Source organism: Cylas formicarius, unplaced genomic scaffold, assembly GCF_029955315.1.
Source record: "Cylas formicarius isolate icCylForm1 unplaced genomic scaffold, icCylForm1.1 PGA_scaffold_4__25_contigs__length_36172078, whole genome shotgun sequence".
NCBI lineage: Eukaryota > Metazoa > Arthropoda > Insecta > Coleoptera > Brentidae > Cylas > Cylas formicarius.
In genome coordinates this window covers 9,843,612-9,861,175 of record NW_026844334.1, presented here as the reverse complement: position 1 = coordinate 9,861,175, position 17,564 = coordinate 9,843,612, and the positions used below count along the sequence as shown (strand labels likewise).

At 33.6% G+C, this 17,564-nt stretch overlaps 3 protein-coding genes across 4 annotated transcripts; 2 read left to right on the top strand and 1 right to left on the bottom strand.

The window, feature by feature from the left end:
• The first annotated feature begins 228 nt into the window (after positions 1-228).
• On the top strand, positions 229-9,655 carry LOC132700960 (uncharacterized). 2 transcript variants are annotated; one of them, XM_060668561.1, is made up of 7 exons: positions 229-378; positions 4,364-4,476; positions 4,529-4,672; positions 5,279-5,401; positions 7,993-8,133; positions 9,118-9,252; positions 9,316-9,655. In XM_060668561.1, exons 3-7 carry the CDS (start codon positions 4,615-4,617, stop codon positions 9,507-9,509), a joined length of 651 nt encoding a protein of 216 aa, XP_060524544.1. In that variant the 5' UTR covers positions 229-378; positions 4,364-4,476; positions 4,529-4,614; the 3' UTR covers positions 9,510-9,655. The 2 variants fall into 2 exon arrangements, with proteins under 2 accessions (XP_060524544.1, XP_060524543.1); XM_060668560.1 differs by having other exon boundaries at positions 230-378; positions 4,521-4,672.
• A 219-nt stretch (positions 9,656-9,874) lies between these two features.
• On the top strand, positions 9,875-14,553 carry LOC132700959 (dipeptidyl peptidase 9). The gene is made up of 9 exons (XM_060668559.1): positions 9,875-10,841; positions 11,174-11,453; positions 11,507-11,723; positions 11,780-11,881; positions 11,940-12,176; positions 12,516-12,824; positions 12,875-13,097; positions 13,152-13,344; positions 14,342-14,553. Exons 1-9 carry the CDS (start codon positions 10,130-10,132, stop codon positions 14,544-14,546), a joined length of 2,478 nt encoding a protein of 825 aa, XP_060524542.1. The 5' UTR covers positions 9,875-10,129; the 3' UTR covers positions 14,547-14,553.
• Positions 14,554-14,866: 313 nt separating this feature from the next.
• Positions 14,867-15,622, bottom strand: LOC132700961 (large ribosomal subunit protein mL51). Its single transcript, XM_060668562.1, has 2 exons — positions 15,290-15,622; positions 14,867-15,233 (listed from the first exon to the last, which is right to left on the bottom strand). Exons 1-2 carry the CDS (start codon positions 15,558-15,560, stop codon positions 15,010-15,012), a joined length of 495 nt encoding a protein of 164 aa, XP_060524545.1. The 5' UTR covers positions 15,561-15,622; the 3' UTR covers positions 14,867-15,009.
• Between the last annotated feature and the right edge of the window lie 1,942 nt (positions 15,623-17,564).

The following is a 17,564-nucleotide window of genomic DNA, read 5'->3' as shown; positions in this document are numbered from 1 at the left end:
ATTAACAAAACTGAGAGCCCGTACATTCTTATTTCGTTCGTTTTCCAAATGAAATTATTGAAAAATTAAATTAGTTCAATTTAAACATCAATAAAACGGTCTTCGCAGAAATGCGTCGATAACAAATTAATTAATTACAGTCGATGTGTCTACATTAATCGACGTATTGTTTACGCTCGTCAATCAGTGCCTTGTGGGACACAGCGAGTGAATGAAAATTTTTCGGATCCTTCGATACTCAGCTAGGCGAATGATATGGCACTTAGAATCGAAACAGTCGAACGTCACGCCTGTGGTAGTGTGGATCGTAGTGTGTCCTGGAATAGGCAGCTCTCTGGGTAGGGATATTTTCCATCGAACGATTTTTTTTTTGCGAGGGTGAGTTGTTTTTTTTTACTATTTGATCTTGACCCTGTATCCATACCAACAAATAAGGTTTATCAAAAAAAAATTAAAAAATGTACATTTTTTGTTTTTTTTTTCTGCTTTTTTAAAGCAAATATAATTTAGTATAAAACCGTCATAATTTGGATTTTCATTTAACTTTTGTTAAACAATAAAAATAGCATTATTTTGATTGCGAACTAACCGAAGGAAAGGAATCAACTAAAAAAATAGTTCAAAGCAAAAAATGCCCAAACCACTAATATAATTTTTCTTTTTAATAAAAAAGTGCTTAATATACTCTATGGTGTTCTCACACCACACATTCCTCAACAAAGCTCCTTCTTGATTTTGTTTGATATGATTCGACTTGAGATGAATGAAGTAAGATCATGTCCGTCTAAGATTTTTCCAAAATGAGTGTACCTATACTTTCTTAAAAATTTAAATTAACGGGTATTTCATTTAACGAGCAAATTGCCCCACTTGCAGTTGTAAATAGGATGCAAATGCGGACACCTCTCGAAATTTATGAACCCAAACGAGATAATTTGACGTATATCTTTCAAATTGACAATTTATGTTTATGGTAAATCGACGAGCTGAAAAGGAATATATTTTTTCGATGGACAAACAACAAATTAACTTTATCTGCGCTCGGTTGACCATCGGTCAACGCAGTTAACTTTTATGTAATTCCCACTCGGGCTTGAAGAGTTTGATGCGGTTGAATGATTTAAGCGTTTCGCTAATAAACAGCGTCATTTAATATTTTCTTGGACGGACCAAAGAGATGGGTAGATTAGACTAGGTTATAATTACCACGTTGGAATAACAGTTCACTGTAACTCGTTACCCGCGGCATTCTTATAATATCATAGATTTCAGATTTTTTCTAATGACCTTTTGGTGTAATTTTTTCGAGTTTGCTTTTCAAATAAAATATTTAAATAATGGATCCGTGTACACTAAATTGTCATTTTTACTATAAATTACCTCAAGAATTACCGCTTACCGAAATACCACTTAATTTACCACCGATTTCTACTACATTGCAAGTGCTGTTACCATTCCAACGACAGGTTACTAACGAAAACCTTTTAAATCTTCTATTTATTAACCTAATTTCGGTCTACAGACAACGTAAACAAACAAAATGAAAAATGATATTAGAGCTCACACGCGTTGCAAACAGGTAAAATTCATCATCATTTCATATTCAGGAACAAACATAAAAACTAGCAATGTAACCAAGCAAAATATACATTCCAAAAAAAAATACAAATTTTATGGACACATAAGTAACAGCCAAAATCAGCAAAATTGAATGAATTAAATAGTTTTTACAAAACGTTTAAATTACTTTTTAGTTTATTTGTTTTTACATAAATAACCTCTTTCAGGACTTTATACTATTGGTTGATACTTTTGGAGGTCCATATAATCGTTATTTTCAAGTCACTTTTTTTTGTTCCATTAAATACTATATATTAAATATCATCATCTATCATCTTTTAGCATTTTTTTTTCTATAATTCTACTGATTCCACTAATGACCACTGATTACCAAAACCACTAATTACCTGTAATCAGTCCTCATTTCCCCTAAAATTTCCTATTATTTACACTACTGTGTACACTAAATTAGCATTTTGAAAAATACATTTTAAATTTATTGAAAGAAATCGCGATAGCTTCAAATTTTGTAATTAGTATTTTTCTACCAATTTATATTCTTTGGTTCGTTGATTTTAGATAAAAACAGACATAGTCAATAAACTGCATCAACAAACAAAACTTAGACTCAATCGCTTTTTACATGCTTTTTCGAATTTAAACGTTTTCTTTATCAGCATCGTTCGTTTTTCAAAATAAAGCGATTCGCGGCGTTGATGGAGCAAAAACGTCGCAATTTAAAACTTGCGCATAAAATATAATTTAAATGCAAATAGTTATAATAACGTCATACACCAATAAAGCCGATAAAAAAGTTCGCTGTAAGTGGTCTACTATAATCTTTCGCGTTCATCATCTTCAAGATTAACAATTAAAACAATTCTCCATTCTTGATATCAGCCTGCGTTCCATAGGATAATCAACAACATTAAGTAGTCACAATCAATTTAAGATCTAATAGTTTATATAGCATCAAGATATTATCAATTTATCTATATATACATTCAGGTTTTGTATTATCTAATGCGAAACCCGAACGTATATTTATTGCGAATTTCGAGGCAGATATCGTTAGTCCTAGTTTTTTGTTGCAAATAAATTTATATCCCTTCTTCGCTTTATTGGTTTCATGGAAATCTCTCGTCTGTGTATTGCTCGGCGATTTGATAGTAGCGCCTCAACGCAATAAATTCGACGCTTTTGTCGAATACCACGTGTGTGAGTAACGTTCTTCAACGGATCGTGTATACAATAATATACTATTACATTACAATGTTTGTTTATGTTGTAGTGAATCGCCAGATGCCGAATAAAAACTTTTTAGTTAAGGCGAATACGAGCGAAAAGGTTATCGCCTGCACAGTTCCTTATAGATTTATTTATATCTCCATTTTTGCGTGAAGAAAGAAGGCTTTGACCTGATAAATACATCGCAAAACGCGTATCCAAAATTCAAATTCGTTTTTAAGAAGATAAAAATAATGTATTTTTTTTATTAAAACTAGAACGGCAAATGCGTGATAGAAAAATGAGGCAAATTTTAAAATAGTAAATGACAGAGAGTAATGGTGGTATTCTTGTCTCTTGATCGTTTATATAAATTTCTGGTTATTCAATTACTTTATTTACCGATATAATTCTTACTGAAATCATTTACATTTTATCATATGATAAACAAACATTATTTTCTTTTAATATTTGCATTTGTATTTTTTTAGGAGTATTATTTTGGGAAAAGACTTGAAATACCCTCGTAAATATTTACCTAAATAACCCTAAAAGTTCTTATTATTATCTAAAGTGATATTTCTCATTTCTAGAAAAAAGAGCAACAAATCAATAGATGAAAAATTCCCATATACTGATTTTTTTGGTAATTTTGATTTTCGTTAATGCTTCGAAATGCTGTGTTTATAAAATCTTCTTTATACGTTGTAATATTTATTTATATAACAAAATGAAACAAGACAAAAAAGAAACTTATTTTGTCTTATATTCATTACTTTAAAAAAAAAGTCACCACAACCACTTCGTTCAAAGAAGGATAAAAGATGACTCACAGAATACTAGAGGTATAAAAATAAAAAAGACAAAGAAAATTATTTTTACTTCCCTTCTCACTCTAAATAATTTTTGACTCACAAAATCGAATTACCTGAACCATTTAAAAATTATTAGAAGTTAGTGCTCTAAACTAGAGACAAGATATTGTGTAAACTGTATTTGTTGCAACGAATAAAAAAATCAGTTTACATTTTCACATTAAAACAAAACTGGACATCGGTTCCTGCCAATGAGGAACGAGAAAAACAGTTGCCTAAAGGTAGTAAAAATTAGACCATTTAATATTTAAATTTATAAATATCTTTCTATCTTACAAAAGATGTAAACGCCTAATTTTGAAACACACTGTATTAACCTCTTGTAACTTATTAGCAAGACATGTAGTAGTGTTTATAAGTAGGTACATATGAGAAATTAAATTTTTTAGAAATCGCTATGTCTTACGATTCACAAAAGGGACCAAAAATATTACGACACTATAGATTAGAAAGGCAATACAACCGATACATCGGACTATCCAAATAACAATAAAAACATGGGCACATAAAGAACGTTTAGTAAAACGATAACGAGCCCAGTCCATATTAATTATATTTCCCTCATTTGATTTCCATTACACGAACTTTTTGTGCCCCGTTAACGGCGATTTATGTATCCTCTACAGTTGACGTATTGTTGTTATCTTTTAATTAAAAATAAATTTTATCGCCGCCAATAAAACCAACATTTTAATTAACAGATCCCGTCGACAATTCCGTGTTATAGACGCGGGATGGAGCTGGACAACCGATAAAAGTTGGATCGTAGGACAAACGATATGGAAGTGCGACTCTGCGTCTTCTAAGATTTTTGGTACAGGCCATTAGCGAGAGCCGTTAATGTAATTAAACAAATAGTTACGCAGTTTCAGATATTCAGCGACGTGTTAATTGAGCGTTTAACGCCGAAAGCTCTAAATACCGCGGAATTTATGACGAAGGAAACACGAAAATGATCTGTACGGCACCGACAGTGTTTCTGTTTACTTTCGGGATCAGTTGCGTCATAGGTAAGACACGTGGGTACCAAATTAATTCAAAGGACAAGCCATTGACATCTGCTAGCCGACATTCTAAACGCATATGGCGTAAAAATTTTGACCTAATAGATCTGTGATTTTATTCACAAGTTGTCCCTTGTTTTGATGATCGAACCCTCGACGGATGCCGGTGCTCAAGAAAAACATGATCATGCATTTCGGTTTATAACGTTTCGAAGTCACATTTGATCTGTTTGCAGGTGATTTCATATTTATATATGTTTGTTTATATTGATTGCAAAGTCATTTCTCTTTTCAATGGTGGTGTTGGGAGATGTTTAATTAAGTTTTGAGGAAATCGACCACATATGTTTTTAAATATTTTTCAAAAATTATTCTTGTTATTATTGTACCTATTATTACGTTCACCTCATATATAGGTTGAACTACTGTTGTATCCAGAGGTCCTTCCATCTCCTGAATTGGGAGTAGGAGAAAGTAAGCAATTCCAACTGACGGCGGCCATTTTCTTATTAAATATGCTTTATAAAAATTGAGTAACCTGCATCCGTATTGGTTCAAAGTGAGATAGAACCCAAAAATAACCTTTCTACGAACATTGAGTTGTTATTTTAGGGTCTGGGCTTCACGAGCGTTGCGATACCGACGAAGATTGTGGAACAATAGACACATACTGCAGCAACAAGATATGCGCGTGCAAGGAGCATTTTGCTGTGTTTTACGATAGCTGCGTTCCACGTGAGTAAAAAAAAATCCTAAACCCGATAAAAGTATTACAGGCGTTGGCGCTAATAATTTAAATAAAACACCCTGTATACTAATGGAGAGTAAAAATTAAAGATCATACAAATTTTTAGTAGTTATCGCTATTATTTAATCAGTTTATTAATGTATTAATAAAAAACCAAAACCACACCTACGCCTTTATCTGTTGGCTTTAAACTTGGGTGATCTTTTATATTATACAGTGCCCGCGTAAATGATGGGACTACCCTTTAATTTTTTGTACCACGGTGAAATTTTGCTTGCACGTATATAATTAAAATATCCAATTTTTGACATTTTAAGTTTTTTTTTTAATTAGTAAGATGGTCTTTAGCAAAGGTCTTTTCACGTTCTAGTCGCATACCAAATTTGAAAACATTTGATTCTTCAGTTTTTGCACAATGCTACAAATGCTACTTTCCCTAACAGGTGGATTGTAAGTTGAGGCCTCATTCAATGGCAAGCTCCTTCGCCAAACCTAACACCCCTGGACTTTTTTCTTTGGGGATATCTAAAATGTCAAATTTATGTTACAAAATCAAATTCAGTCTGAAAGACAGAGTTTGAAATGTTTGCATTGTAATTCCCCCAGAAAATTTGCATAATTTTACTAGGTGTTAATTTCGAACATTTAATGAAATAGTTGACAAAACATTTGCAAGCATTCATTTTACTGTCTTCTAAAAACGAACGAATCAAATGTTTTCAGAATTAGTATGCGAATAGAGGGCCTTTAAAAAGAGGTATCACATGACCCTTCTTACTGCTGTCGTTTTGACATATTTATAAATATTGTTTTTAAGTAGAAAATTAGACATTTTTATTATATACGTGCATTGTACAAAATATAAAACTGGAGGGAGGTTTCATCATTTCGGGTACTGTATAAATGTCTTGCCCAAGACCTGCAAGTATAGGACATGGGGAATAAGTTTTTCCACAGATTTTGAAATAAAAAAATTTAAAATTTTTGAGGACGATATAATATGTGTAATGTGTAATATGTGTAATATGTGTAATTAGTGTTGACAAAAAACCTTTAAAGCCACTTGTAGCTCCGGTAGTAACTGTCTTATTTTAAATTGTACAATTTTGTTAAAAATTAGGTCTAACTATTACTTTAAATACACTTTTGAAGAAAAAAAGATAGTTGATCGTCGTTGTTGACAAAAAGTGTATATAGTATCGTATCGTATAATAATGTATAGGTCATTTAACGTATAATAATGTATAGGTCATAACAAATTAAAAATGAATAAAATAAATCAAGTAATGGTAATAGTAAAGGTAAAGAAGTAAATAATCGATATTTAACACAGATGATTTTTTTTGTCAGGTAATATATCGCTGTGGTATCCCCTACTCATATTATGAGTCATTTACGATTATTACTATTTATTTCAGCGAAACATTTGAATAAGTATATCGATACGTTCTACCACTAGATGACTACCGCCTCACTCGCGTCAATTAGATTTAATAGTCCTAGTTACATTTACGGCATCATAAATTTGGTTTAAAGAGTTAAGTATTTCCAACGCACCGCTGTTAAAAACAAATAAAACTGCTGCTAGTGTGTTACCACTAAATTGAATACGACGGCTCCTCATTGTGAAAATTTTACGCCTATTATTTCAACAGCAATTGAAATCCTTTGAGCATCCAATTCTATTCGTTTCTATTCGCTACCACCATAAATCACAAACCCGTTTCAATCTGTCGGGGAACTGATGAATATGCAGCTTTTTAAATCAGTAATAATGTAAATTTGGTGTTGGTATAATATAAAATTTTTTTAAATAAAATATGTTTCTCATTTGCAATATCCATTTTTCTTAAAAATAATGAAATTAATTAATCGCGTATATTTAAATTTTGTCCAGTGTTTTTCTTGGGAAATTTAAGTTAAAGTTAGAAAAATGTTAATATTGCTACCTTTTCATGACAACTCCTTCGTTTTACCGTCCATGAAAACATCCTGAAATATTTTTCGGTTCAATCGAGATCGTATGGATATTAAAAAACGTAAAACCTTACTTAAAATTGCCTAAAGTTGCAGCGGTACTCACACCCTCTCCACGGGAGTCGTAAAAATGTTACGATGATTTATTTACACTTCCGACCGACGCGACGCGTTGATTAGTGAATGTGTGAACGAGACTTACGATGTGCTGCGCACTTTGGGACCCGTTGGGAAGTGTGAATGGGCCGGGTGTTGCCTTTACGTTAAAAAAACAGTAGACCACTGTTTGAACTGCAATTTATGGCCGCTAAGGGTTGCATGCAAATTAGGGTAAATAAAGTCATAAAATTAAGTTATTGGCTTTGAAAAGGCGGGTTTTTTAGTATCCACGAATGAACTGGGCATCCGACAATACCCAATGATAGATGTTAACCCCCGCGTCCTGTATAAAATAATGTACGTGGAGATATTTGAACCCAGCAGATGGGGCTCAAATATCCTCACGACGATAAATTATTGTTAAAGTTTTTTTTATTTAAGATATAATTGGACGATACCATTGAAACCAAAATTAATTAAATAAGTGTAACTTTTATTCTAGTCGCTCAGCCAAGAATACGATGTACGGATCGAAACCAATGCCAAGAAGTGATGGGCATCAGAAGCATGTGCACTAAAAAGAGACAATGCGTGTGCAAGCCTTTTCATCACTTGCATCTCGGGCAGTGCGTCAAAAATAGAGGTGAGTGCTTATCAATTTAGAATCGAGATGAAGCGAAAACAATATTTTCCCACATATCTTCACATTCCCACGAGGAACACTATCTCTTTTACAGGTAGATACGGTATAAAAAATGTAGAACAAATTTCGAATGTAGATAAGTTTCCCATCGCACAATTTACAGTTATTCTTTGGGCCGGGCCAAAACAAATTAGGCTGTTTCAATTTTCGATAGTCGTTAGTTAACATTCTAAAAATGAGAAAATCGTGGTTCTTCGGTATTCGGTTGATTTATCATCGCTTTTTATAATGCTCGGAACTATTCATTTGTCTTTCGACTAGATGTTTGGCCGGTTTCCAAATATATATAAATAATTTTAAATGATTTCATACGGTTGCTGAACTCATATTATCGAAAAAGCAGGTACAAGTAAAAGCAAAGCCTTCCTTCCATCCTTACTTTTGTTTGTGTACACCTAATATTATAAGATAGAAAGAAGGAGAAAGAGAGAAGAGAAACAGTATACTGTTCGCAGTAAACTGGGACTAAAGATAAGGTGATCAGACGTGCCGCTTTTGGCGGGACAGTCCCGATTTAGGGTTTTTATATATACGAAAATCATTGTTTTGCGTTCTAAAAATCTTTCAATTTGTTTTGTGTTCTAATAATCCTACAATATTTAAAAAAAACGACAACAATATACTGAAACAAATTCACTCAAATATGTCAAGGAATAAGATATACATTTTTTGATAGTTATAAATTGTACCTATGTTAAAAATGAAAAAAAAATAATATTTTTATTATTATTTATATTGTTATATTTATTATTTTTATTCTGTACGAAAATTTTTATTGATTTGCCTCTCCCTCCTTCAGAGTTGTCACGCTTTGCCGATTTAAAAATTTGGTCACCTTAACTAAGGACCAACAAACTAAAACCACTATGTAATATACTCAACTGGCAAAAAATATGGAAACAAAATCAGCATTTCATTTTGCAGATTTACACGACATTTGTGAACACGACCACCAATGTTATTGCGGTGCGGGTTGTGAGAATAAAATCGCTTGTATCGGACGTAATTGCACGTGCAAACACGGGCACAGACCATACAGAAGCAGGCAATGCATAATTTGTATGTATTAATTGAACATTATTTGCTTTTAAAACAACAGAACAAAAATGTGCATATTTATAGCCGATGATGTACTTCTACCGACTACCACGGATGTTCACACCAGCCCATCTCCAACTTCAGCAACTCCCAGCCTGACGACTCCAATAACTCAGTATCCGGCCAACGAAACTTTTGTGGACAATAGCTGTAGACTATTCCGTAGCTTTAGTTTCTTAGTATATGTTCCGATAGTTATAATAAACTTTTGGAAATAAGGATTACTTTAGACTGATATTCGTATATAATATAGTAAGATTTTATATTCAACACAATAAAAAAATATTTACTGTGTAAATAGAATTTTATACATATTGTATATCGAGCAATTTCATGACATCAGGTTATTTTACCAGGTTTGATAAGCGAAATAAAATCTGAAAATATTATCCCAGAGTTTTATTTCATTTTTAAGTGTTAATAATAGCAAGTATAAAGTATTAGAAATAATAACATATTTGAGGCACGTGCTTGCCAGTAACAATAACGTCCATTGTCATTATTTGCGTATTTGTTTGGAACCTTAAGATGAGGCGCGAGTCTACACAAAGAAGAAGAAGCGTGTTGTGTTGGCTCCCTTGTATGAAATGTACTATTAATTTGAGGTTATAAATTGTTTTCGGTTGCGATTTGGGTCAAAAAAGAAATGTCTTTTTGTATTAAATTGAAATTGTGCCACATTTTCCGGATATTCTGAAGCCATAAATAAATTGTTTTTTGCGTCTGCCAAAACCTACACTATGTTTTAATAATAAATAACATGGTGCTCTGTCACCATAACGTTATTTATTTTTGTAATTTTATATTAATTTAACAAATGCAATATAATTAAAACATAATGGACGTGGAATCTAAAGAGGGCAAATTAACTTGGCCCGAATTAAAAGCGGTCGTAAGTGAGTTAAGAAGGCAGTTATCAAGTTTGTCCACCATGGTTCCAACTGGTTTCACATTTCGAACATTGCAAGATGGTCGAACCAGAATATACTTTTTAAGTACACCCCACAATGGTTGGGAAACCACTTTACTATTCGCGGACATACCCAATTCCAATCAACCAAACAGTTTGCGATTGCAGTGGCAATGTGTTCTAGAGTCAAATTTTCCTTGTCTGTCGACATGTAACAGGTCATCCAGGGAAGAACAGCTGTTGTGGGAAAGAAAACGATTGGCTACATGGGGCATAAACAGTTATGAAATCCACGAAGAGTCTGGAAAAATTATATTCCCTGCGGCTAGTAGTTTGTTTCAATGTGTAGACAATGGCTTTTCGAATGGGCAATTATTTCCAACCAAGCTGCGGTTGACGTCTATTGGAGCTAAATTAGACCCGCAAATATGTCCATCCAATCCAGATCTGCTAGCCTACATTTGTAACCACGATATATGGGTTACACACACAATATCTGGCTCAAATATTAGACTAACATACTCACACAAAGGAGGAAGGAATCTATCAGACGATCCACTCAGCTCTGGGGTGCCATCTTACGTCATGCAGGAGGAATTTTGTAGATATCAAGGATACTGGTGGCAGCCCAAATGTATAGGTTAGTACCAGGGTGATCCATTATAAATGTTACCCCACTCTAACTTTTAGATGTGTTGATTTAGTATTATTTTTGGAATAAATGTAAACGGACTGTTCATTTTATGAAATAACATACAGGGCTCCTAATTAAAAAATTTAATAATGTATTATGCTTTATGTCACATCTTACATATAGGTAAATATATAATATTAAATCTAAACATCCTACAATTTTTGTATTAACCTTTTCTTTCTAAAATGAAATAAAAGTTAGAGGTAACATTTATAGTGAGTCACCATTAACACATTACTTATAGATCTATAAACTTTTTCTGCAAATGCCAATTTAAGGTGGTGTCTATAGAATTCTTTATGAGGAAGTAGATGATGGTGATGTTAAATTATTTTGTTTCCCATCCTCCCAGTCTGATAGTGGTGACGTCGAAGAGTTCCGATTTCCCAGAGCGGGTTGTACTAATTCAAAGTCATACCTCAAAATGATTGAATTTAAACTTAACGAGCACCTGCAGATTGTTGATCTTTGCATGCTTGATTTGCAATTTTCATTGTCAGTTTTGTTTCCATGGATGGAATACATGGTTCGGGTTGGATGGACCCCTGAGGGAGAATAGTAATTTTAAAATGATAAGCTAATTTTCAAACTTTTGATTTGTGATCTTTCAGTGTGTGGGTACAGCTGTTAGATCGAAGGCAACAACATCTGGAAGTGGTTCTTTTATCTCTCAGCAATTTCTGCGATGATCTTCCATATCTCAACAGCACATGTAAAATGAGCAATATATCTGGTAACCCAATTGTCCAAGTTTTGTACTCCCAAGATTCACAATTGTGGGTCAATGTTCATGATCTGCTGTATTTTTTACCTTTGGAGAATAATGAGGTAACTCTAGATCCTAAATTTACTATATCAACATATATGTATATAGTAATTTCTAGGTTAAATTCATCTGGGCCAACGAAGACAGCGGCTACAGACACTTGTATTTAGTAACATCTCAAATTATGCCACACACCAATGGTGTTACAGAAAGCCCTCAAGTATGTTTTATTATGTTTGCACATTTACGTTCTAATATAACTGAGTGCGTTCTGCTAGTTAACGGATTATGTTTTTCTGGCGCCCAAAATTGTGTCAAAAGTTCAGCTGACAATGGGCGAATGGGAGGTCATGGGTCAAGATATTTGGGTGAATCCTGAAAAACAACTACTTTATTTCATGGGGCTTAAAGAAACCCCATTAGAAAAGCATCTGTACGTTGTTTCGTTAAAAAGACCAGGAGAGGTAAGACTGCTGACAAGGCCTGGATACTCATACGCAATTGATTTTAATAAGGTTAGTAAATGTGCTTTTGTTTTCCTGTTAATATTTATATTTAAACATCAGAAATTTAATATTCGTTTTTAATATTTTGCCTCTAGTGATCTATAGTACTTTTGTGATGATACAACCCTCAATGCTCATGGTGAAAATTAAACTCGCGCCTTCTGGCACACTGCGTTCGTAGGTCTAACGCCTCGGTCCCATTGTTAGGTTATGTTTGTAAATATTCCATTTTCATGTATTTAGTTGATATGGTATTACCTACAGTGTCAACTTTTACAACAAAAATAGAAATTTGTTATGTAAACACATCGAGAAATGGCCACTATTGAAGTCTGTTGTTTATTTCAGGAGCGTAATTTGTTAGTCACTGTATATAGCAACATTCAGAAACCTCCCGCTTGTCAAGTATTTAGAGTAGATGAGACTGACTGGACCGTCGAGGGTATAGGCCTGACGCCACTAGGCTACTTAGTAGAGTCGGCACCCAGCGTTAGCGAATGCTACTCACCCGATCTCTATACCCACGAAATTAGTTCCGGCCACGTGTTATACGCTATGGTATTTAAACCTCACAATTTCGAACCGGGTAAGAAATATCCCGCCATATTGAACGTTTATGGTGGACCCGAGGTGCAGCTTGTCTCCAACACTTTCAAGGTAAACTCTTAAAGCGGTTTTTAGTGGACAGACGCAAAATCGTTTTATAGGGCATGAGGCAGTTGAGAATGCACATGTTGGCCGCTAGAGGTTATTGCGTTATAGCGATCGATTCGCGCGGATCTCAACATCGCGGCTTACTGTTTGAAGGTTATATAAAAGGCAAAATGGGCACTGTCGAGCTCAAAGATCAAGTCGAAGTATTATGTTGGCTAGCGGAAACTTTGGGTTATATAGATTTGGCCCGAGTGGCAATACACGGCTGGTCTTATGGTACAGATTGTCGCCGAAAATTTACCAATATTTTCTAAAACGTTGCGCTTCCAGGAGGTTATTTGAGCCTTATGGGGTTGATTCATCATCCGGACGTATTTAAAATAGCTATCGCGGGCGCGCCCGTGACCAATTGGAATTTGTATGATACCGGCTACACGGAAAGGTACATGGACTTGCCCATGCATAATCCCGAAGGGTATCAAGAAGGTTCAGTATTGAATTTCGCACACAAGTTTCCTGAAGAGTAAGTATCATAACATTTTTGTTATGTATTAAACATACTTTTAAATAATTACACTACACTTCGAATTAAAGCTTTATTTCTTTAAAAGGGAATATTATATATTACATACAACATGAATGGCGCGAATCTCTATGTTCCTAACCTTAAAACAGAATAGCCTAGAACAATGTTTAGAAAAGCACACTACATTTTCTCCTCTTACTAAAAATAAAACTTCTCTACTTTTACAAGTCTAGTTTTTGAGGTTTAATAATTCTACCTAATCGAGTATTAGTACCAAACTTGGGAGTTCCCGGTTAAATAATTTTGTTTATTTGGGTTTGATACATCGTTACTTGATTGTTCAACTTCTGGTACTTTCGGGGGTTTTCACTGGCGTAGAATGTGGCAACTTGTTACTAACATTAATGTTGGGCAAAGGTGATAATGGATTATTATCAAGAGGAGCACTTAGTGACGAATATTTCTTTGAAAAGGTTTTGTGTACATTGAAATCGTTAGAAATATCTCCAGGACAATTTCGAATATTGTCAGCATCAACATGTTTTATATTATTAATTATTTGAGCTAAATAAGTTGAATGACAATATTTTTTAAATAATTACACTAGACACTTTGAAATAAACCTTTATTTCTTTAGACGGGACATTATGCGACATTACACACAACGTGAATGGCGCGAATCCCTGTGGTCCTAACCTTATAACAGAAAATCATAGAACAATGTTTAGAATAGTACACAATTTTCCCATAGATATAAATGTCTTATAGATTATTTAATAGTGGAAAAAATCATAATATCCTTAAAATCTGTGTCTTGACTACCATTGACATTCACCGTCTTATTATCACGCTACCAAAAAAAGATTGCTCTTTCTCAGCTATTTTAAAAATCCTTTTTTACTTACGATTTTTTCAAGATTAATTTTTTGTAAAATTTTGTAATGTTTTTGTTCTCTCCCCCCTGTTAGTTAAGAAAAACCCTTTTTTTTTTCAGGGAAAACCGCTTATTAATAATTCACGGTCTAATAGATGAAAACGTCCATTTCAACCACACATCGCAGCTTATAAATGGTTTAATTAAAGCGGGCAAGCCATACCAGTTGCAAATTTACCCCAATGAAAGGCACTCCTTAAGGCACTTAGATTCGAGTAAACATTACGAAACAACGCTCTTATCGTTTTTACAAAATAACCTCTAATAAATGTAAACATTGTTTACCTTCACACAGCCACAATAACATTAACCGCGTTAAACAAAATTGGATTTTTATAAAATGTAGCTTTGACTAACACCGTTGTAATTTTTCAACAGTGGCAAATGCGTTATTAAAGGAATAAATTCCATTTTTATTATCCCGCTGTATTATTAACATTGTATCGATTCTGAGTGTTAACTGTCAGGTTAGTTCGATAGGTCTTTTTGACCCAAACATTGTATATTTTTGAATTTGCAATTTTATTGTCTGTATTTCGCAACCGGATTGCTCGGCGTATACACTTACGAAAATCTTAGAGCTCTTATATTTATTGTATAAAAAATAAATTATTTACATCGGATTTCTAATAAAACTACTGTTTTTACTGTGTGCTTGATTTTAACTGTCGCATTCATTTATTTACCACAATATTACTGCAACTACAAGATTGAACCACAAAGCTTGTTTATTGATAAGAAAACCCTGTTCGTGTTTTTCTGTTCATGTACCAATATAGATAATGTATCCTTTTCTCCAGCTGATGCCATTTGGTGGGGCGAGCAATTGGGTATGCAGTCTGCCCAAGCATTCTTCTTTTTCTTAACATGACCTGGTATTCATTCCCTCCAACTCCACGCAACCAAGCTGGTATATTGTACAAAACTCTAGTTGGGTGCAAATTTTCGTTACCTAAAATAATTGATCACTTGGTAATGTTTTGCAGGTACTCCAATAATGATGCTCACCCAATATATCGATGTAATCGTTCTGGCCAAAAAGTGCTCTTTTTTCTGTCCATGCGTGTTTAGGTGCATATTTTGGCATAGGAAGCGGTTTGGCATCTTTAACTCTGGGCAAAAGACCCTTCTGGAATATTGGATCTTCATATCCATAGCGCTGAATTAAAGGGCCCTTTGCTATTTTTTCCGAGTGATAACGAAATCGTTTTGAAGTTATTTGAGGAATCCAGGATTCGGCAAGACAAAAACATGATCGAGCCAAATTTAAAGTCGACATAATAGGAAAAAAATTCTATGAAAAAAATTGAAAACGGTTGTTTCCGTACTCTTCTTCTTTACGCCGACTATCCCAAATTGTTCAGAGAAATAGCATCCTTTTCTTTAATTGTGTTAAGTAAATAGTATGTAACACATATCGTAAAAAAGAAAACCTAATGTAATTTTGTGGTCTAGGAAAGTCAGTGTTTGTAATTTTATTGATTTTAATCAAATCAGTGCCATAAATGTTGAAAATTGGGTTTCATAGAATTGTGGGTACATTAGAACCCAGAATTCTACCGATAATCGTCGTTGCTGGAATTTACTGACGGAGAGGCCAATATATATTTGCTATAACTGAAACATAAATTTTGTGTCATTGGACACAGGTAGTATTTATGATTTTTTCTGTTTATCATCATAAAATACAAATCAGAATCTGGCATCACTTTTGCAATCGAGTCAAATTTTATGAATAAGTTTCAAAACTTTCATAATTTACTAATACAAATTAAGGTTCTAATTTTAACGCTATTAATATTTTATTCATAGATAAAAATTTGACATTATATATTCTAAATATATGATTTTATATTGGGCATGCTTTTCCTTTTTGTTTTAAAGCGAATACATTCGACAAATTTGATAAGTTGATAGAACATTTTTAATTTAGTTGGCTTTGGCAACTTAAAAAGTAAGAGTATATAATTATTGTATTTGTTTGTATATACAGATTTTTGTCGTATACCTGTAACAATAAAATTGGTGCCTCGGTTTTCCATATCTGTGTTTGGGCTTCTGGTAAGGCAACATGAATAGTTTCCGTAATAAAGGCTCGCGAATTGTGTGTGTACTATACATAAAACAATTGTGGTTATTAAAGAGGGTTTATTAAAAACAATACGGGACAGACAGCGATCACAGTGCACATTAAACAAAATAAATAAACGGTAAATAAATAATAGTTTAAACTTTAATAATGCAGAAACCGCATCTGGTTGATTGCCTTAACTTGGTCGGGTGGACTGGGATTACGTCCAAAGTTGCACGTCTTTGACACCTTTACAAGTTTCTGCTGCTGACTGGGATTTTTGCTGCTTTGCTGCGTTCTCCAATACACTGTCTGAACCGCGTTTCTTCCCGCGATGTATCGCGTTGCGGAACCGACTAAGCTGCCTGGGGCCGACATTGTTTCACTCTCTTCGATAACAAAAAATGGATGATTTTCTTCACTTCAAACCCGTAGACCGTGGTTCTAACAAGCTTGACTGTGTGAAAAGAATGAATTGCCAGTGCCACCGCTTTCCGATTTATAGTCCGATATTATCGATAAATAATACGTAATCATAAACTGACGTAAAATCCTGGACTGCGGAATATTTGGTGTCATGCGGCTTTTATGTGCTGCTTCTTTTTTTAGGGCACTTAACGGAATTTTTCCTTAGTAATTGTTTGGTCTGTACAGGGTATCGCAAAGTGAACCGTAGCGATCTAATATGGGAAAACGGTCTACTAACTAAATTTTAAAAATTTTGCATCTTGGGTTTAGGTTGTCAATAAGCTTTATTCTCAATTTTTTTATATTCAACATTTTGATCATACTGTGTAAATCGTTATCAACAATATTAAGGGTTTATGTAAAAGTAGTTATAAAAAACGTTCCGACGACGTTAGCTTTATATAAAACACCCTGTTTATAATACCTTCCATCAATATCTTTCGGAAAATATTTCATTTTACGTTTCGGAGAATTGTTTGTGAAATTTTGATAATTGTATTTGATTGAAATTGATCCAGAATAAAAATTGTTTGGAATCGAATAGATTTTCCATGGTCATAACTTGATATAAAAATACATTTAGACACTAATTAAAGCTGAAAACGTAATTTTAACTACTGCTAACTCCCTAATTTTGTGGCTGTAGTTCCATTTTTTGATTTAGGTGGAGCGTTAGTCGGTTTTGACGTTTCGCATTTGAATTTTCGAGTAATACTTTATAAATTGTTATTTGAAAATGAATAA